This window comes from Topomyia yanbarensis, chromosome 1 (assembly GCF_030247195.1).
Source record: "Topomyia yanbarensis strain Yona2022 chromosome 1, ASM3024719v1, whole genome shotgun sequence".
Classification (NCBI taxonomy): domain Eukaryota; kingdom Metazoa; phylum Arthropoda; class Insecta; order Diptera; family Culicidae; genus Topomyia; species Topomyia yanbarensis.
In genome coordinates this window covers 134160293-134180751 of record NC_080670.1, presented here as the reverse complement: position 1 = coordinate 134180751, position 20459 = coordinate 134160293, and the positions used below count along the sequence as shown (strand labels likewise).

At 45.9% G+C, this 20459-nt stretch overlaps 2 protein-coding genes across 2 annotated transcripts; both read left to right on the top strand.

The window, feature by feature from the left end:
- Window positions 1-13946: 13946 nt before the first annotated feature.
- Window positions 13947-14408, top strand: LOC131675936 (uncharacterized). Its single transcript, XM_058955062.1, has one exon. The coding sequence runs from the start codon at window positions 13947-13949 to the stop codon at window positions 14406-14408; it is 462 nt and encodes a 153-aa protein (XP_058811045.1).
- A 1698-nt stretch (window positions 14409-16106) lies between these two features.
- Window positions 16107-16565, top strand: LOC131675935 (uncharacterized). Its single transcript, XM_058955061.1, has one exon. The coding sequence runs from the start codon at window positions 16107-16109 to the stop codon at window positions 16563-16565; it is 459 nt and encodes a 152-aa protein (XP_058811044.1).
- Window positions 16566-20459: the final 3894 nt, after the last annotated feature.

Sequence of the window (20459 nt, the reverse complement as noted above, 5' to 3'; positions counted from 1 at the left end):
TTCTTTTCAGGACCAATCAATTGTATTCTAGTGAGAGTTAAACTGAAACTTTCATTTTAAGATGTGTAACAAATTTTCAACAAGCAACATAATACGTTGTGTGGAAAGAAGTAGCTTGCACACGGAACAAAAATTTAAATTATCCTCTCGCTCGTTTCGTGCACTGCTTTTCCATTCCTTTCTACTGTTATTATCAGTGATCTAGTGATCAGTGTTGCTTCAATTGCATGTGTTTAAGAGAAATGTTAAAGTCTCATGCTTCTATTCGAGCTTTTTGGCAGCCTCCTTGAACTAACTGCATTAAATAATTTTTTTTGTGCAGCTCCGTGCTAGTAGCAAACAAAATGGCCCTACCAGTGTCTGATTCGTGAGATTGTGCAGGATTTTAAAGTCGAGCTAAGCTTATAAAGTTCAGCCGCAATGGTACCCGAAGAAGCCAGTCTTGTTGTTTTATTCGAGGCTACAAAACAGTTCGCCAGGCACGTAACTATCATACCAAATATATCTAACGATCCAGCGCATCACCATCAACACCAACGCCGATACCAAAGGTTCTTTTCAGAACCACCATTATTACCATAGAGAATTATTTGAAAATTTCCCATTCAACCGTGATTCTGTTGAATATTATTAGATTTAAATTAACGCCTCGAATTGAAATCACGACGCTCCCGTTATGTCACAGACATTACCCACCCATCTTTTTTTATTGTGACCACGACTAACGGTTTATAATTTCATAATATAGACACCCCATTTCAATATTTAGAAAGGAACAGAAGGTCGAGTTTGGAAAGTTTGTAACTTTCATTGTACTTAACCAAATTACACAATGTTCGCACTAATGATTCAGAAATATGACCAGGAATCTTCTATTAGATTTGTAAGTATGTATAATTTACATGAATAAAGAAAAATTGATTTTCAGGAATCAATTATTATCTGTTCTGCCATTGGCCAGTACTATGCGACTTCCTCATGCTAACAATTCATTTCATCGTTAGCCATCTCCCTCACCAAGGCCAACAACGTCAACAAAAACGGTCTTTTTCAGGATCACCATTATTTTTGTAATGAATAATTTGAAATATTCCTCGCCCGTATCACCTATTGTCCGAAAATTCCAATGAGTATCAACATATTTGAAGAACGTGTTCCTTATGTATTCTACATCTCTCCGGTTATGTCGCAGATATTACCCACCCATCTTTTTTCTTGCCTTGGAAGTCTCCAAGCAATAATGATTGCGCATTATTGCTTGTAGACTAATCAGACTGGCCTCATTTGGGATACTCATGACAATATCGCACCTATAGTCAACGTTCTTCGCTCTTACATTTCTACCGCTTGCGTTGCGCTGTTGGATAGATTCAGCTTCACCGTCTCACACAAATTAATAGCATTAAAAATAGGTACGTATATCCTGGCCTTTGTCCTATTGAAAGAGACCGCACTAGCCGACTGTCAGATCCACGAACCTGCTGAATCTGTTTCTGTTATTGATGCAAATCATCCTACCGTAGAAGTTATTATCTGTCTGGCGAAACCTGTTATTTTTTAGGATATCCCGAATGATCTTGGTCTTGACTTTCACCGAGCTGATTTCTTGGGACTTGCATCAGCACCCCTTCATACAGACTGGCATTCACTTGAGGATACGGAAGATATTGACTCACTTGAGGATACGGAAGATATTGGCCGATTATGTTCCTCTGCGTAGACCAGCTCGTAAGCCACCGTGACATCTAAAATGACTCAGATCTAAAGCACTACGATTGTATTACCGTACACGCAGTCGTTTCGCCAAATATCGTTTTGCGCTAGCGAGTAATAATTATCGATCCTTTAACATTTTATTCAACAAACGCTACTCCATTCAAACACAAGCAAACCTGCGCAATAATCCCCGGCAATTTTGGAAATTCGTGAACTCCAAGCGGAAGGAGAACGGATTACCTACTGACATATTTTTGAATGAGCAGAGTGATAGTCTGGCTTCGGAGAAACGTGACCTATTCGCTACCCACTTTAAAAGTGCATTCAATAGAAATGCTGATCAAATAGGGCGCTTATAGAGATACTCAATTGAATATTTGTTTTTGAGAAGCTTCACTGTTACAGATCGTCAGGTTATACCAGCAATCAGCAAGCTAAAATATTCAGTCACTCCTAGTCTTGGCATATCTTCATGTGTTCTCATGAAAAGACACTAAATTTCTATCTCTCTCCGTTGAAAAGTTAGTGTTGGCGCCATCTATGCGGTCACAGATTGAACTAAAATTTTCTAACCAAAACATAACTCGTATTATGTACTGCAATTCTTCCGAACATACTATTCAGATAAATCTAACCATTAATCCACAAAAATGTTTAGTTTGTTAGAACCTAGTACTAATACACTATCATGCACTGCTAGGCCCCATGCAAAACTGACTCAGACATCACTTCGTTAAAAGTTTAATAACTTTTCCTATTGGAGTCAGATCGCTTTGCAGTCTTCAACAAAGTTGTAGATAATAAAATTATCTTCTTAAGTTTCACTTTTGGTGATAATCTGATATATACAGTGCCACCTAGCAGCGAAAATGTGTGCAAGAGGGTTTTCTCCATGTAAATTGTCGAAAAATCCCATACAAACTTTAAGCACGTTGGTCCGGTTGCTAGACTTGTCCGATTTGCTTCAAATTTGGAGCAATTCATTATTTTTCTGGGCAGTCTATTGCTCACCTTACTCGTTCCTTGCTAGGCTTACTTTTGTGCTCGCCCCACCCATACCATGTGAGGCTGACTTGGATGCTCACCCTATCACCTGATTCACTCTCAATCGTGCCACTCTATTGTACCTTTGTCACTCCCCCTGGCATCCCATGTGGGACATTTTTATTAGGCCCCACTTCTGACATACCATGCGAGGCTGACTTGTGTGCTCACCTTTTTCATTCCTTGCTAGGCTGACTTTTGTGCTAGCCTCTACCAACCTGTGAGGCTGACTTTTATGCTCACCCTTAACATGCCGTGTGAGACTGACTTGGATGCTCACCCTTTCACTCCTCTGCCACGCCATGAGGCATTGATAGCTAAGTTCCAACATACTACGCTACGACCCTCCCGTCTTGGCATGAGGCAGTCCACTTATACGCCTATACACTCACTCTTCTGTCTTGCTTCGGGGTGGCTGGGTTTACCCCTTACGCGGTTGCCATTCGCTGCGCCAAACCTGTCTCGGCATGAACAGACCATTCACTCCCTTTTTTGCGCTTGGCCTTTTTTGCTCCAGCTAACCAATCACTAGTTAGCCGTGCCCGTCGTCTGTTGCTCGGTTCGCCAGATTACCTGTAGCCTACTGGCAATCTGGATGGTAGCAGCCGAGACTGCGTTCCACTTCTCCACCGATTGACACATCCGCTGAATAAGGGTATCAGGGGTTGTGTCCCAGCCACAGACGTCAAGCATTGCTATTCTTTCGACGTCGAACCGATGACATACGAACAGTATTTGTTCGGCAGTTTCATCTACACCTGGGCAGTCCGGGTAGACTGTGACCTCCGCGTGCCCGAACCTGTGGAGGTACTGACGGAAACAGCCATGGCCTGACAGGAATTGTGTCAGGTGGAAGTGAACTTCCCCATGGGGTCTTCCCACCCAGCTTGATATGCTAGGTATCAGCCGGTGGGTCCACCTACCTTTCGAGGAGTTGTCCCACTCACGCTGCCATCTGGCGACCGAGGTCACCCTGGTGCGCTCGCGGGCTCCCCTATTTCCACGTAGCTCAAAGCACTCCTCATCTTCCCGAATGACCAGCCCGACTGGCTTCATGCTCGCTATCACGCAGGATGCATCGTGTGATACCGTGCGGTAGGTAGATATCACTCTGAGGCACATCACGCGGTAGGTGCTCTCCAGTTTCTGTAGGTAACTGGTTACCCTCAGTGCTCTTGACCATGACGGGCCGCCGTACCTGAGGATAGATACGGCAACGCCTGCCAGTAACCTACGTCTACTGGCGCACACCTTTGAGCTGTTGGACATCATTCTCGATAGAGCCGCAACAGCAGTCGACGCTCTCTTGCACGTATAGTCGACATGGTTGCTGAAGGTCAGCTTGTCATCAATAATGACTCCGAGAGACTTCAGACTTCGCTGTGAAGTGATCGCGACTTCTCCCACATGGATAACTGCATGTTGTGCCAACTTGCGGTTGTTGACGATAACTACCTCCGTCTTATGATAAGCGAGCTCCAGGCCTCTCGCGCTCATCCATTCCTCCACCGTGCTAATCGCGTGTTCTGCGGTTAGTTCTACCTCAGGAATTGACTCCCCGTAGACCTCCAAGGTTACGTCGTCGGCAAAGCCGACGATCTTGACCCCAGGAGGGAACTTCAGTCTCAGAACCCCGTCCATAGCACCGGGCCTAGGATCGAGCCCTGCGGGACTCCGGCGGTAATCGGAACCCTTTTCTGACCGGCGGTCTACGCGGTTTTGGAAGTAACTTTCCAGGATCCGGTACAGACCCACCGGTAGGCTAAGCCGGTGTAACGAGAGCGCGATGGCATCCCAGCTTGCGCTGTTGAATGCGTTCTTCACGTCAAGTGTCACTAACGCACAGTATCGAATACCTCGCCTTTTTTGTTGGATCGCTATCTCAGCAGTATTTATCACTGAGTTGAGAGCGTCCACTGTGGACTTACCCTTCCGAAAGCCACACTGGTTGCTTGACAGACCGTCCGTACCTTCCGCGTACGGGGTGAGCCTGTTGAGGATGATCCTCTCAAGCAGTTTGCCAGTCGTGTCGATCAGACAGATTGGTCTGTACGCCGATGGGTCGCCTGGCGGCTTCCCGGGCTTCGGCAACAGCACCAATTTCTGCCTTTTCCAGCTATCGGAGAAACGGCACTCGTCAAGGCATCTCTGCATAGCTAGCTTGAACATGTTCGGGTTCGCTATGATCGCTGCCTTGAGAGCCTTGTTTGGAACTCCATCCGGCCCTGGAGCTTTGTTCATTGCTAGGGATTTAGCCACTGCGAGTAGTTCTTCATTCGTCACTGGAGCCACCATTTCGACCGTGCCCGCACTGTCTCGTAGTGCAGGTGGCCAGGGGCTTGTGGCTCGAGACGGGAAGAGTACTTCGATAATCGTTGCCAACCGGTCCGGAGACCGTTCTGGGGGTGAGGAGCCCCCTTTGGTCTTGGCCATCACAATCCGGTAGGCGTCACCCCACGGATTCGCGTTGGCACTCTCACACAGGTTGTCGAAACACGCTCTCTTGCTGCTTTTAATAGCCTTGTTAAGGGCCAATTTCGCAGCTCGAAACACTTCACGGCGGTTCTCTCTTGCATCCTCGGTGCGAGCTCTTTGCATCCTACGTCTAGCTCTGAGACAGGCTGACCGTAGAGCTGCAATCTCGGCACTCCACCAGTATACCGGGCATCTACCGTTTCTTGGCAGTGTTTTTCTCGGCATAGTGGCGTCGCACGCGCGTGATAGAACAGCTACCAGCGCATCCCCGCTTAGACTGTCGGTGTTGCCCTCCAGTCCCAGGGCCGCGGTGAAAGCTTCGCTGTCGAAGTGATTAGACTTCCACCCGCGTACCTGACAGGGATCTCCCGCCCTCGGATGCTGCACACCATAGTTGATCTTAAAGCGGATTGCGAAATGATCGCTAGGGGTGTAGCCTTCGTCTACCCTCCATACCATGCCTGGAGCCAGACTCGGGCTGGCAAATGTTAGGTCAATCCACGCCTCCACTCCGTTTCTTCGGAATGTACTAGCGGAGCCATTATTAGCTAGCACAGTATCGAGTTTCGCAAGCGCTTCCATTAGCGCTTGACCCCTGCTATTTGTACAGCGGCTACCCTACTCCACTGCCCAAGCGTTAAAGTCTCCCACTATTACTACCGGTTTCCGGCCCACTAGGTCCGACGAGAGCCTGTCGATCATCTGGTAGAACTGTTCTATTGGCCACCTTGGTGGGGCGTAGCAGCTGCAATAGAACACACCATTGATCTTGGCAATCGCCACACCCTCGGCGGAGGGGTGTATTACCTCTTGAACCGGGAACCTTCCCGTTGTACAGATTGCCACCATTCCAGACCCGTCCGACACCCAATTGCCGTTGCCGGCAGGGATGCGGTACGGGTCTGATAAGAGGGAGACATCTTCAGCTTCCCTTTCTCGGTTACCTTTTTGGCATCCACCTTCAGTAGCCTGAGGTAGGCTACTTGGGTGCCAGAGGGTCCATCTCTAAATCGCACAGAGGCCCGCTCGATTGTGACGCCGCATTGTTCCTTAACGGCTGCGACGACATCTTCTGCGGTCGTGAACTCGTCCAGATGCTTGCACTGGAGAGTCATTTCCGCCCCTAGCGACCTGACTTGGGCGTCCTCACCAAGGACCTCTTGGGCCAAGGCCTTGTATACCGCACTAGATTGTGCGCCTCGCTTCAGCACCAGAAGCATTTCTCCCGTGTTGGTGCGTCTCACGCTACGCACATCCTGCCCAAGGGCCGAGAGGCTTTCGCCCGCCTTCATCGATTTTAGGACATCGGCGTATTTGTCCTTGTCGGTTTTTAACCACAAGGCTTAGCCTCTGTCCTTGGCCTTCTTCGCAGGCCGCGGTACCTCCGGTTTCGGTGCCGGATTTTTCTTGGTGACCAGCGTCCAGGGGTTTGAGCCCCCCTGCCCCGGTCGTGCCGGGTTGCTGGTACCATCGCTCTCCACAGCGAGGTCACTCTCGCCCTCGCTTACCTCGGCCAAACGGCGTTTGGCCTTAACGGTTGCACGCCGAGTAGTGTCGGTTTTGGCACCCTCGCCTGGCGACTTCCTAGGGCGCTTCGCGTTCGATGCCGTCTTGCGATTGCCCTTGCCTTTTCCATTCGAGGGGAACTCGGTCGCCGCTCCGATCGACGTGGCTGCTCCATAGAAGGTGAAGGCCACTGTCTGTGAACCTCTATCGACCTTCTCTCTTTCCTCCCTATTGGAGACCACTGTCTGGGTTTCTCTGTCGACCCTCTCCCGACATTCCACCCTCTTAGCATAGGCCTGCTGTTCCTGTCTTGCGACACGAATAGCTTTCCGGAGCTCCAGGAGGCTCAACTTCAACTCCTTTGCTATATTCTGCTTTGCGCTAGTGAACTCGATTATTGAATCGAGTTGCTTCGCTACTTTGCGCATCGCAGATAGTGGCCCCTCCGGTGCATTGGTAGGGCTATTTCCTACCGCTGCTGGGGGGTCACTGGTGCTTTCAGATGCAGCACTCATCGCTCCACTACTCTCCCCACGGGGGGGGGGGGGGAGACCTCGCCAAACCACCTCCAGCGAAGGGGTTTGGCACCTCCGTCTGTTTGTTTTTATTTTTTGTTAACTCCATGTAAAGTCCCACGAGTCGCGCGAGAAATAAATGTCCGCCACGCCAGAGCTCCGCATTAGCGTGGTAAGGGACGCTTACTGTGGGTGTTGCCCAGGTACCCCACAGACTCCGTTAACGATCGAGCATCTTTTTCACCCCCTCGATCACTCATCCCTCGGCACGGGTCGCTTCACGCCTTGGAATTGGGGTTATGCCCTACCTTGCTTTACGTGGTGATCTCGGCCCAGATCATCACAACCATCCTCCTTTACCAGGGCTTTGGACCTGTAGCTCTGGTTCTCAATAGTTCCATGTACGTATGTTATTACAGACATGCTACTATTGAGATCCGTCATTCGCTAGCGGAGTTAAATCCTTCTGGAACGGTTGAAATTAATAGGAGTGTCTTATGATCTTATTCGTTAAATTATACATGATCGTCAAGTGCATCAGGAATTGCTTAGCTTTACAACAGCTCTTGGACACTTGCAGTGACTGCTGCTCTTTAAACTCGCTTACAATTAGTATTCACAAGTGCAGTGTAATATCGTATCATCGCAGGCACAAGCCAATTTCATACGACTACTGTATTGGAGATCAGAATCTTGAGCATGTACTACAAGTGTGTGACCTTGGATCCACTTTGGATTCTGCACTCACTTTCCAACCTCATTTCGATTATACTATTAACAAGGCAAACCGCTAGATGGGATTCATGTTTAAAATTTCTAATGAATTTGATGACACTCTCTGCCGCCGCTCACTACACTGCACATTGGTACGGTCAATATTGGAATCTAACTCCGTAATATGGTGCCCGTATTAAGCAACATGGATAGCAAGAATTGAAGCAATTCAAAGAAAACTCGTGATGCACTAAGACGCCTTCCGTGGCAGGACCCTATTAATCTTCCGCCATACGAAGGCCACTGTAGATTATTAGGTTTACACACGCTTTAAACTTGATCATGATCCGATTCACTTCATGTCTACCACATTCAACGAAGTGTTTGCGGATTTTGATTTCAATGTGTCATCTTCTACCTTCAAAAACCGGCTGCTAAGAAGTTTCTGACTTGACAGATATTTACCGACGACATTTTAATCTGTATTTTCATTGGCTACTTATTTGTATTTCTTTTTACTTTTGTTTAATTTATTATTTATTGTTAAGTTCTGTATTGTGCATTCGATTGAAAAGATATGGGGTTTTCATGCCAATTTGATAAGATTTAATGTTTCACTCAAATTGGCTTTTACCTATCCCCCCTACCCAAGTAACAATTTAAGTTTTATAGCACACTACAAGTGCAATCTAAGTTTTAAGAGACACTTCAAGAGTATCATAAAACCTGAATTGTTACTAGGGTATTCATTAAGACCAATTAAGTCAGATGATTAATAAATAAATAAATAAATCAAGCTCCTAACAGCGCGTGTCAATCGTCAGTGATGCAATTAAAACTTCGCATTGTTTCCAATTACCTTTGGATGTGCCTTTTACTCAACTTACCACTTGTCAATTTTACCTTGTACTCAACTTTATCGCTTGAGATGGAAGTCGGTTCTTTGTGTCAAAATTGATATTGCTTCTCAGTTTTGCACGACCCAGGGGGAACTTGACCTTAATCCCACTGCTCTGTCACCGATGTTACGTGATATTCGTTATGGAATATTTTTTTTGGGCTTCTATTCATAAACAATGTCTCGCTGAAAAAAATCTAAAAATTGTTGTTAGTTTTAATAACCCCGGTCCACTAGTACGTTTAAATTTTTTAGTTTTTCTCTCGGTAATTCATGGCGTTCCCCCACATTAGAGCAGACAATCCAATGAAAAATAGGATTGACAGAATTGTTGTGCGTTTTTATCTCCTTGTGTCACATCTTTATGTTTGTTATACATACTGTTTGCGACTAACAATGATCCACCCTACATCCCTGGTCAGCAGTAAAACCAATCGTGTTCACATCACCGTCGAGAGCACCAAGGTACCTGTCCGGCCTATGCACTGGTGAAGGTACAATCTACCTACGATGGAGAGCCAGCGTAATTACGGTATCACTACAACCACTACCATCACCGAAAATGCCGAACTGATAACGGGCGATAAGAGAGTGAGATCCCATCATCTCTTACATACCGTCAGCCGAACCTAGGCCTCTCGATCATCGCTTTCCTATCTATCTAAATATGATCGGGATGGCAGTTGAAATTAGGTCACCACCAAGAACGGGCAACCGACCCGCATTTTAATGTGTCTATAGTTAAGTCAAATATAGAATTTAAGTTTAAATAGCATATCATTTTTTACCCGTCGAATAAATGTGTGTTACCGAACAAGCTTCCACCAGTTGGTCCTAATCTACGGTCCGTCAATTTTGGATTTGGTACCCCTTGGAACATTATCCCTTCACCACCTAATCAACGGTCGATGTTGGACCTGGCTACACCACTGCTATCACCGCTATCGAAGACCCAGGAAGGTAAGCGGTCAGTCCCCAACATTATGGTCCTTCGAGCCGGATAGGACCGGGAACGGATCAACGGAAGCTTGTAAGGACGCCGTCGACACAGGGTCGACGCCGCCAATTCCCACCGACGCTTATCGACGCCATTGCGATCGCGGATTGAACAGTCCTTTCACCGCGGCAATTGCTCATCACGGCAACAAAGGAAATCAACACCATTGCATTTTCGGATTGGCGTCGCTTGGCTTGGACATTTTGCGCCGGTTATTCTTCCTCAGAACTGGAATCCGACCGAGATTTGAATTTGCGGGAGTTTCCTGGACCTGGAACCATACCAAGACTGAAGATTAGCCAGTAACCTATTCGACCAGGTAGGACAGCCACTGAACCAGCACCGATTCCTGTTACACAGGTAAATATTATAAGTTCAGTGTGTATATCCAGTCGAAGTGTTACCTGTCAGTATACTTATATGCAATTTTCAACCATTTTCCGGAATTTCGACGGAGCTAACCGAGGGCGGTACGGCTGACGTGTATTGCTGGATGAAACAACAGCCGGAAGATTTCCATCGCATTGTCATCGTGTTCCTACTGAGCACTGGATTCGATAGCAGCGTTTGGACTCAACAAGCGAAAGATAGAGGACGTGCTAATTAACGGTTGCTCAGGTTGGTTGAACTGATGGTATATGTCGCCGAAGCCAGGCGTACAGAAATACACTTTTTTGATTAAATTTATCTCCTCTTCGATTCCTTCATCAGGGCCGGCGGAAAGCGTGGGTAGTATGGGTAGTACTACCCACTCGAAAATAATTGAGTGGGTAATTACCCACTCGAAATTTTGAACCATTTCAAAAAATTTAGATGTGCAACGCATGTATCTCGCACTACACACATTTGAAAACATCGATGTACCACAATTCCATTTGCATAAACGAACGTGATTAAATGTGAATGTAATGTAAGTGTGTGCATTGCGAAAAGGGAAAAATCCTTACTAATGGACCCCTCACCCTATGCTTTCTACCCACTCGGGCGTAAAGTATTTCGCCGCCCCTGTCCTTCATCATACGTTTGAGCCCTTTTCGACTCATTTGGGTCAATATTGATGATTATTGCAATATTATATTGTATCTCTTGGACATCTTGAAACCGCTGGTTGGTTTCTCTAGGTGAGTCACCTTAGTATATGCCCAGCCGTGGTATTTTTTTGAATACTACATCGTATACCCCCTCTTCACTTCCTGCCTTACGAACGATCATTACTAAGACGAATTTGGTTGGTGCTGCAGACCGCCGTGCTAGTATAGCCTGGTTATTTTGAAATAATTCCAGCTTGGCGCTTTCGCCTGTTTTGTCAAGTAAGTGAACCCTACAGTATATGCTTGCTAGGTCTATACGCGGATAACTACACCACCACACCCCCTCTCGTTTTATTACCGGTTAATAACATCATGCCGCCAGCTGCATCGTCTACAAAGAAGTCACCGTCGTTGAAGCAGTTGACTACAAGGTTGAAAGATACGCAGGCTTCGCTGCTTGATATCTGGAATTTTATCGAGGATTTTAAGGAAGATTCAACGGTATCGCAGGTGAATATGCGACTGGAGAAGTTATATGAGTTATGGGAGAAATTTAGTGAGACGTTGGTGGAGATCAAATCCCATGACGATTTCACTGCGGAGGAGGAGGCATATGGCAAGGAAAGGCCATATGCCTCCTGGAGTTCAACAACCGGTATTATAAAGCCAAATCCTTTCTGATGGACAAGGTTAAGGAGAGGGAAGAGTGCCCAGCATTGGAACAGTCTACGCGAGGATTTGATACATCGGTGCATGGTGCGTTGGACCACGTGCGCCTGCCTCAAATAAGGCTGCAGAGTTTCAATGGGGACATCGATGATTGGTTGAGCTATTCACCTCCCTCATTCATTGGAAGGCCGATCTTCCGGAGGGGGAGAAGTTCCACTATTTAGAAGGATGTCTTCAAGGGGAGCCAAAGAACTTGATCGACCCTTTGAAAATAACCAAGGCGAACTACCATGGGAAACGCTGCTCAAACGCTACAATAACAGCAAGCAGCTGAAAAAGCGGCAAGTTTAATCGTTGTTAACGTTACCTACGCTCTCCAAGGAATCCGTCGGTGAATTGCATACACTCTTGGAAGATTTCAAGCGTGTTGTGCAAACACTTGAACAGGTGATCCAGCCAGCTGACTACAAGGACCTTTTGCTGGTAAACATCCTTACAGCACGTCTCCATTCGGTGACTCGAAGAGGATGGGAAGAGTTTTCGGCGGCTAATGAGCAGGATATCTTAGCAGACCTTACGGACTTTCTTCATCGACGCGTTCGTGTTTTGGAGTCACTTCCATCAAAGCCCATGGACACTAGGGGTGTCCGGTAGCCTAATCAACTTCCAAAACAGAAGCCGCCGCAATTACGTATCAGTTCCAATACAGCTCAAGCGTCTGTGGGACGCTGTGCGGCCTGCTCATCCAATCATCCGCTCTTTCAGTGTAGTACGTTCCAATATCAGATAGAGACACCATATTGAAGACTCACTCTCTTTGTCGGAACTGTTTCCGGACAGGCCATCAAGCCAATGATTGCCAATCGAAGTACTCGTGCCGGAACTGCAAGGGACGCCATCATACCTTGGTCTGCTTCAAATCAGGAAGAGAAAGGGATACGAATGGGTCAACGGACAATTCGTCATCCAGTAAGGAACCGTCTACTTCCACTTCCTCCCAAGTGGCTAACATGGCAGCCACCAACATTTCAACGTGTAATGCTGCGCACGGATCTTCCTCCCAGGTCCTACTGGCTACTGCGGTCGTCATGGCGGAAGACGATGAAGGCAACCAGTATCCAGCACGTGCTCTTTTAGACTCGGGGTCTGAGAGCAACTTTATCACGGAACGATTGTGTCAGCGTTTGAAGTTGACTACAGCTAAGGTGGACATCTCGGTTCTTGGCATTGGTCAAGCGGCAACAAGGGTCAAGCACAGGATTAGAGCTATGGTACGTTCGTGGATTTCCAAGTTCTCGCGAGATTTGGAATTTTTGGTACTCCCCAAGGTTACGGTTAACCTTCCCACATCAACAATCAAAATCGAACTGGCCGATCCCGCCTTTTTCGAATCCAAAGGGGTGGATACGGTTCTCGGAATCGAGAACTTCTTCGATTTCTTCGAGACTGGAAGGCGGATCTGGCTGGGAGAACAGCAACCAACACTAAATCACTCAGTATTCGGTTGGGTTGTTTGCGGTGGTGTGTTTAGTACATTGAATTCACTTCACATTAACTGCAACGTAGCTTCAACTATTAGACGGTTTAGACGCATTGCTGGAACGCTTTTGGGCCAGCGAGGATATCGGATCTAGCAAGGCATATTCCCGGGAGGAAAATCGTTGTGAGGAGCTGTTTCAGCAAACCGTTCGGCGCGAAGAAGATGGTCGGTACACAGTCGCACTTCCCAAAAATAAAGACGTCCTTCTCCGGCTAGGTGAGTCAAGGGACATCGACTTCCGACGCCTTCAGTGAACGGAACACAGGGCAAGGGATGCCAAGTAGCGTGATCAGTATAACGCATTCATGGATAAATATCTTCGGTTGGGCCACATGCTATCTTCCGCACCATCCGGTGGTAAAAGATGCAAGTACCACCACCAAGGTGCGAGTAGTCATCGATGCCTCCTGTAAAACTTCTTCACGGGTGTCGTTGACTGATGTGTTGCTGATTGGGCCAGTAATACATGACGACTTAATGCTGGTTAATGCTGCGACAAATAATGCTGGTTTCCGATGTTGAGAAAATGTTCCGCCAGATCAACATCAGTCCGGAAGATAGACCGCTTCAGTGCATCTTATGGCGTGCAGCTCCAGAAGATGAGGTTGAGGTTTACGAGTTAAATACCGTCACGTATGGAACCAAGCTCGCGCCGTTTCTAGCCACCAGAACGCTGAAATAGTTGGCAACGGAGTAGGAAGGATGATTTCCACTTGCAAATACCGTCACGTATGGAACCAAGCTCGCGCCGTTTCTAGCCACCAGAACGCTGAAATAGTTGGCAACGGAGTAGGAAGGACGATTTCCACTTGCAGCAAGGGCTGCTAACGAGGATACGTACATGGACGATGTCATCACAGGATCAGACGACGTTGAAACGGCGCTGGAAATACGATTTCAATTGGACAAGATGATGTCGAGGAGAGGTTTAAAACTAAGAAAATGGGCTTCCAATTGCTCCAAGGTGCTGGACGATATCCCACCCGAAGATTTGGCGATTAGAGATTCCGAGGAGGTTTCTCTGGATCCAATGGCTTCCGTAAAAACTCTAGGCCTAACATGGCTGCCAAAACCCGATGTACTAAGGTTCCAATTCAACATTCCGGAGTTGGAAGAGGATATCAAGCTTCTGAAGCGTCAGATCTTGTTAGTTATTGCTACATTATTTGACCCATTGGGGTTGCTAAGAGCGGCTATCACTACGGCAAAAATATTTATGCAGCGTCTGTGGACACTTCAAGATGAAAAGGGTGGCAAACTGGAATGGGATCAGCCACTACCTTCCACGGTGGGTGAGGTTTAGAAGAAGTACCGTGCTCAACTACCGCTTTTCAACACAATTAGTATCGAACGCTGCGTGATCATACCAGGAGCAATACCGATTGAAATACACTGCTTTTCTGATGCTTCAGAGAAGGCTTTTGGAGCATGCCTGTATCTGCGGAGCCAGAACTCAAGGAAAGAAGTTTTGGTACGGCTTCTCACCTCAAAATCGAAGGTTTCGCCGCTCAAATGCCAAACTATTCCACGGCTAGAGCTTTGCGGTGCACTCTTAGCGGCTCAGCTTTACGAAAAGGTCCAAGATTCCATCAAAATGAAGCTAAAAACTTACTTCTGGACGGATTCTACGTGTGTACTACGTTGGATTCGAGACACTCCAACCACATGGGTCACCTACGTTGCCAATCGTGTGGCAAAAATACAAACCATCACAGAAGGATGCTTCTGGGGACACGTGCCTAGAGTCAAAAATCCAGTAGACCTGATTTCCAGGGGAATATCGCCAGAAGACATCTTGGAAAATAACTTCTGGTGGAATGAACCGAATTGGTTGGAAGAGGACCCGACGAGATATCCAAAATAACCGGAGAACTCAGCCGAAATCGAAGAAGTAGAAAGACGACACATTATTGGGGCGAATTCTGCTACATCACTGGTCGCGTTCAACGAGGACTACTTGAAACGGTTTGCATCTTACACCGACGTGATTCGCTGGACTGCGTATTATCTGCGGTTGATTAATTACGAAGAACCCAGGCACGAGCGAAGGGATAGTTCTTTCCTCTCTACTGCTGAACTTCGAGAAGCAGAATACACACTAATCAGACGAGTACAAAAGGAAATGTTCGCCGAAGAGTGGAAGGCATTGCGGAAGGGCCAGCATATGCCAGCGAAATCTCCGTTACGATGGTATAACCCATATTTATCCAAGGACGGAATTATTAGAGTAGGTGGTCGAATCAGCAAATCCGAAGAAGCATTCCTTTACCCGCTCGTCATGTTTTCACTCGTATACTATTGAAGCATTACCACGAGCGCCTTCTACACGTAGGTCCCCAGCTTCTATTGGGTACGGTAAGGTTGCGTTATTGGCGTTTAAGAGGGAGAGATGTCGTTAGACAGATCGTCCACAAATGTCTACGATGTTTTCGTGCTAAACCAACCAAAATTCAGCAATTCATGGGTGAGCTGCCAGCATCCAAAGTTACAGTATCACGTCCATTCTCCCGAGCTGGCGTTGATTATTTCGGTCCAGTTTATCTTCGACCAGCACCACGACGGCCCGCTATGAAAGCCTATGTCGCGCTTTTCATTTCCCTGTGTACCAAGGCCGTTCATCTAGCGCTTGTTTCGGATTTGTCGACTGATCGGTTCCTTCAAGCTCTACGTCGATTTGTCGCGAGACGAGGGAAATGTACCGACATATTTTCGGATAACGGCACTAATTTCGTCGGGACTAGGAATAAACTGCGAGTTTTTTATGCTATTAAAGGACAAAACCCATCGAGAAGTGGTGTCTACGGCTTGTGCTACAGAAGGCATTCAATGGCATTTTTCACCACCTAACACCCCATATTTCGGAGGCCTCTGAGAGGCAGCAGTTCGATCTGCTAAAAAACACCTACTGAAGGTCAACTGTGAAAATCCGGTATCACCGGAAGATTTTACAACAGTACTCGTGCAGGTGGAAACATTCCTCGATTCCCGACCGCTAACGTCCATGTCAGAAGATCCCAATGATCTAGAACCGTTGGGGCCATCGCACTTCCTTGTCGGAGCCTCGCTTCAAGCCCTTCCTGAACCCAATCTTGAAAATGTGCAGCTCAACCGTCTGAATAAATGGCAGTTAACGCAACGCAAGCTTCAAGATTTTTGGCGCAGATGGCGCCGGGAATACCTGTGCCAACTCCAAGTTAGGACCAAACGCTGGAAACCACCAGTTCAAATCGAGGTGGGCAAGCTGGTCGTGATCCAAGACGATAATCTGCCCCCAATGCGATGGAGAATGGGAAGGATACACAAACTCCATCCTGGCGACGATCAGGTAGTACGCGTCGATACCGTCATAACAGCTGGTGGAATGCTAACACGCCTTGTAGAAAAATTAAGCATTCTACCGCTACCATACTCCGATAATGACGTCGAAGCAGAGGACAACCCATGCAACAGTCTGGTGTAATCATCGTTCCTTTCCCCACCCTGTCGAAGAGGATATTTCTTTATTTTTCAGAAATCAACAATTTCTGGGTGGGTGAGGATGTTTGCGACTAACAATGATCCACCCTACACTACATCTCTGGTCAGCAGTAAAACCAATCGTGTTCACATCACTGTCGAGAGCACCAAGGTACCGGTCCGACCTATGCACTGCTGAAGGTACAATCTACCTACGATGGAGAGCCAGCGTAATTGCGGTATCACTACAACCACTATCATCACCGAAAATGCCGAACTGATAACGGGCGATAAGAGAGTGAGATCCCATCATCTCTCACATACCGTCAGCCGAACCTAGGCCTCTCGATCATCGCTTTCCTATCTATCTAAATATGATCGGGATGGCAGTCGAAATTAGGTCACCACCAAGAACGGGCAACCGATCCGCATTTTAATGTGTCTAGAGTTAAGTCAAATATAGAATTTAAGTTTAAACAGCATGTCATTTTTTACCCGTCAAAGCATGTCATTTTTTACCCGTCATTTTTAAGGCAGCGCGAATTCGTTAGTTGGGTCACGACTGCGCCCCAACTAGCGAATCGTATCCGTTAATTGGGGCAACTGACAGCTGGCAAAAATTACCCGAGGGAAATGCTGATTGTTTGATTTCTTTGGATAAAAAAAACAAACAGAAATATTTTGCGGGTCACGAAAGTTGGTGGTTTCCTCCCAGCTTAATGATGAATTTGGTGACAAAAAATGTCATTAGTGTTCTTTTTGCCATTAATTACATTTTGATAAATTCTTTTACATAAAACAAGAAATGGATACACCGCTGAAAAAACAGCGAAGCGCAAGCATACTAAGTTGCCACTAGCTAAAAAGTCATTTTTTTCTCTGTTTATTTGACACGGCTCAACGCGTTAGCATAACTGAGCCGGACATCTTTCAATATTTTACAATATGTAAAAATAAAGAATTTAACAGTATTTATTTTTTACTCGTAGCATCTTTTTGACACAGCTGGCTGCTGCGTGTTGAGATTTTTTTCCTTGGCGGTGAAAAGTTGTTCGCCGAATCTTGAGGGTCATTTGGTCTATCTTCTTTCTCGTTGTCGTACTCGTCCATGTCCTCATCTGTGCTACTCGCATGCTGTTCACGATCGGTTGTTCTGGTTTGTGCTTTAATCGTATGGGTCGCTATTGTGTGTCCGTTCTCTTCTGATTTCGCTTCATTGTTGTTGTTGCTGGTTGTTGGCTTAGAGACATTAGACGCGATCGTTGTAGAATTCATGTTTGTTGCTTCTTGATCAGGAGAAGCTGGTTTTGCAGCTGGTAGTGGTTTAGCGAAAGATGGTTGTGTGCTGATTTCAGTTGGTTTTGTTGAGTTTTCCTTAACAGTTTCCGCGCAAGGTTTTCCGGGTTGCAGCGTTCTCGTGCAGAACTGGCACGTAGGAATTTGCCCTGGGTACGTGACCAGTGATGTCTGATGTATGGGAACATCGTCACTTCCTAACGCTGTGACGCTTATTTTTATTTGCCTTATCGTCTTCGAGCAAGCTCGTACAGACTAGGTGGTAACTTATATACTAATATTCATTACGGTGCACCATTATATTATACTAACAACAAAACATAACATAGTCAACATCAATTAATATGAATATCTAACACAATTCTATACCAGTAGTTGTCGAAACTCTCGAAAGTAAATTCCTTTCCACCAAGTTGATGGGTTCAGCGCTCTATCACGTAATTCCACATCAATGCCTACTATGAACGACACATGCGGCATCGTCGATGTATCCTTCCACGGTGGTACAAGTTTCTGCACAGTAATCGTGTCTTCTGTCTCCCCAATGCAATGTGAAACCATATCAATTACCTCTTTTGCAGTGACGGTGTTTTTTAATCTGGTAAGAAAAATCCAGCGTTTCGTCGATGGCAAGACTTTTCTACTTTTCTCTAGAAGATTTCTCGAGCCTTGTATTAGCTTTGTCGACGACAGTGGGGATGATTGAGACGAGACTGAAACATTGAATGAACCGGAAAAACCGGCCAGCGTTTGATGGATTCCAGCGATTTCATTCTTCAGTGCCGAAATTTCATCGTGGAAATCTGTTTCGCATTTTTCAGCTCTTGTGTCAGTGTGGGTATCGGTAGTTGCGGTGGCGGCAGCGATGGTGGGAGTGGCGGTAGCAGCGGTAGCAGCAACGGTGGATCGAGATGAAAAACTGGCGATATCAATTAGCTTGCGTCTATCGCGAAATACCTCCATGTCGCGAACATTACACATTATTTCGCCACATGCACTGCATAGCCAGTAGATATTGAAATTATTGTTGCAGCTGATCGCCTCAGAACCAGTGATAGAAGCACATTTTAGATGATAAACATCCGATCCGTCCGAACAAAAGCCTTTACACACGATTGTTTCTTCATCGGGTGCGATCTTTGTGAAGCATTTGTTGCAAATCATTTTGACTCAACTGCGATTTCAAGAATAATAATAATTTGTAAATGTTCTTTTCTGCCACTAATGTATAATCACTTCATTGAACTTCAGAGAAATAGCAAACAGTAACAGAGTTAATTTAACAAGCAATTTTCAACAAAATTCACAGCGCGGAACAGAAGCAAAACAAACGGGTACGAGTACTGTATTCAATTATGTATGAGGGAATTGGCTTGGTCACACGCATTCTCACCACACGAACATCGTTAGGGATGCCCGGGAAAAAATTCCTCCATGTATCGTGTATAACGGAGTCTACTTCTCCGTATTTTTGCAAGCATTTTTTGATCACGCTGTCAGGGGTAGGCGTAGCAAAATCATGGACACGAACTTCTACAGCGCCGTTCTCGATGTATATGGGAATGCTATATTTAACATTGCCGCATTCGGCGGTGTGCTGCATGTTGTTTCGCGAGGCGAATGACTCAGCTTGGTTAATGTTCTTGAACGAAATCAGCACGCAATGTTTGATATGATGCATGGGTTTTCACTTCAGCCAGATTGAGTTCCATCTGTACTTTTAATAACTGTTCCACTTCCCGAATGGCTGGTCTTACGGGGCATTTCGAAAAATCAACAGCAACACAGTTCGACCACAGCTGGGTTGCTTTTTGCTGGACACCGACACACATCACTAACTCGCACAGTATGTATAGGCTATTGTTATATGGACTGCTTGTGCGATAGGCACCGATTGATTTTTAGGTAGAATTGACTATTTCACTTGCGCGGGACGATTTTTTGCTTCTGCTCAGGGCGAGATGTGAAGACAAACTGGAAAAAGTCGTTTGATAATGTTATTGAATACATCAGCGATAACCTCCAAAAGTTTGCAACCAACATCTCTTCGACACAAACTAATTGATGCTAAACGGAAGAAGCGCAATATCTAACACATTTATTTCATAAAAACGTTTTTAATCCACCTAACAGTGTGATGAGACATTTCTTATAACTCTTATCACTCTCTTCGGATATTATATCGTTTGAGAACATTTAGAACTTGGTGCTTCGCGATGTTTTTGAATACACATACTACATGGGATAGTGGTAGGACTCAGAGAATCGCTCAAATCAGCATAGAACAACATCAGTGCCAGAAATTTCAAACTAAATCAATGGGAAAGCGAAATAATGGCCTATAAAATAGATATACAAACGAATTATTGTTAATGCTCTATTAATAAAATATCTAAATTGTGGTGGGAAAACTGAATTTTCCTGAACCAAAAAAATCGAATTTTTTTTTGAATCGATTTGAAGTTTATACTTTACTCAAATTTCCAACGCGACTGAGAACTAAGAAATCAACGCTTTTTCTTGAAAAGGGCGATACTAGCAGTAATACCATTCAAAGAAAACCAACAATGAATATTTCCATTCTTGGTTTTATTTCCTATTT

Coding starts and splice junctions, on each gene's coding strand:
- LOC131675935 (XM_058955061.1), top strand. CDS start 16,107: ATGTCAGAAGATCCCAATGATCTAGAACCGTTGGGGCCATCGCACTTC.
- LOC131675936 (XM_058955062.1), top strand. CDS start 13,947: ATGGACGATGTCATCACAGGATCAGACGACGTTGAAACGGCGCTGGAA.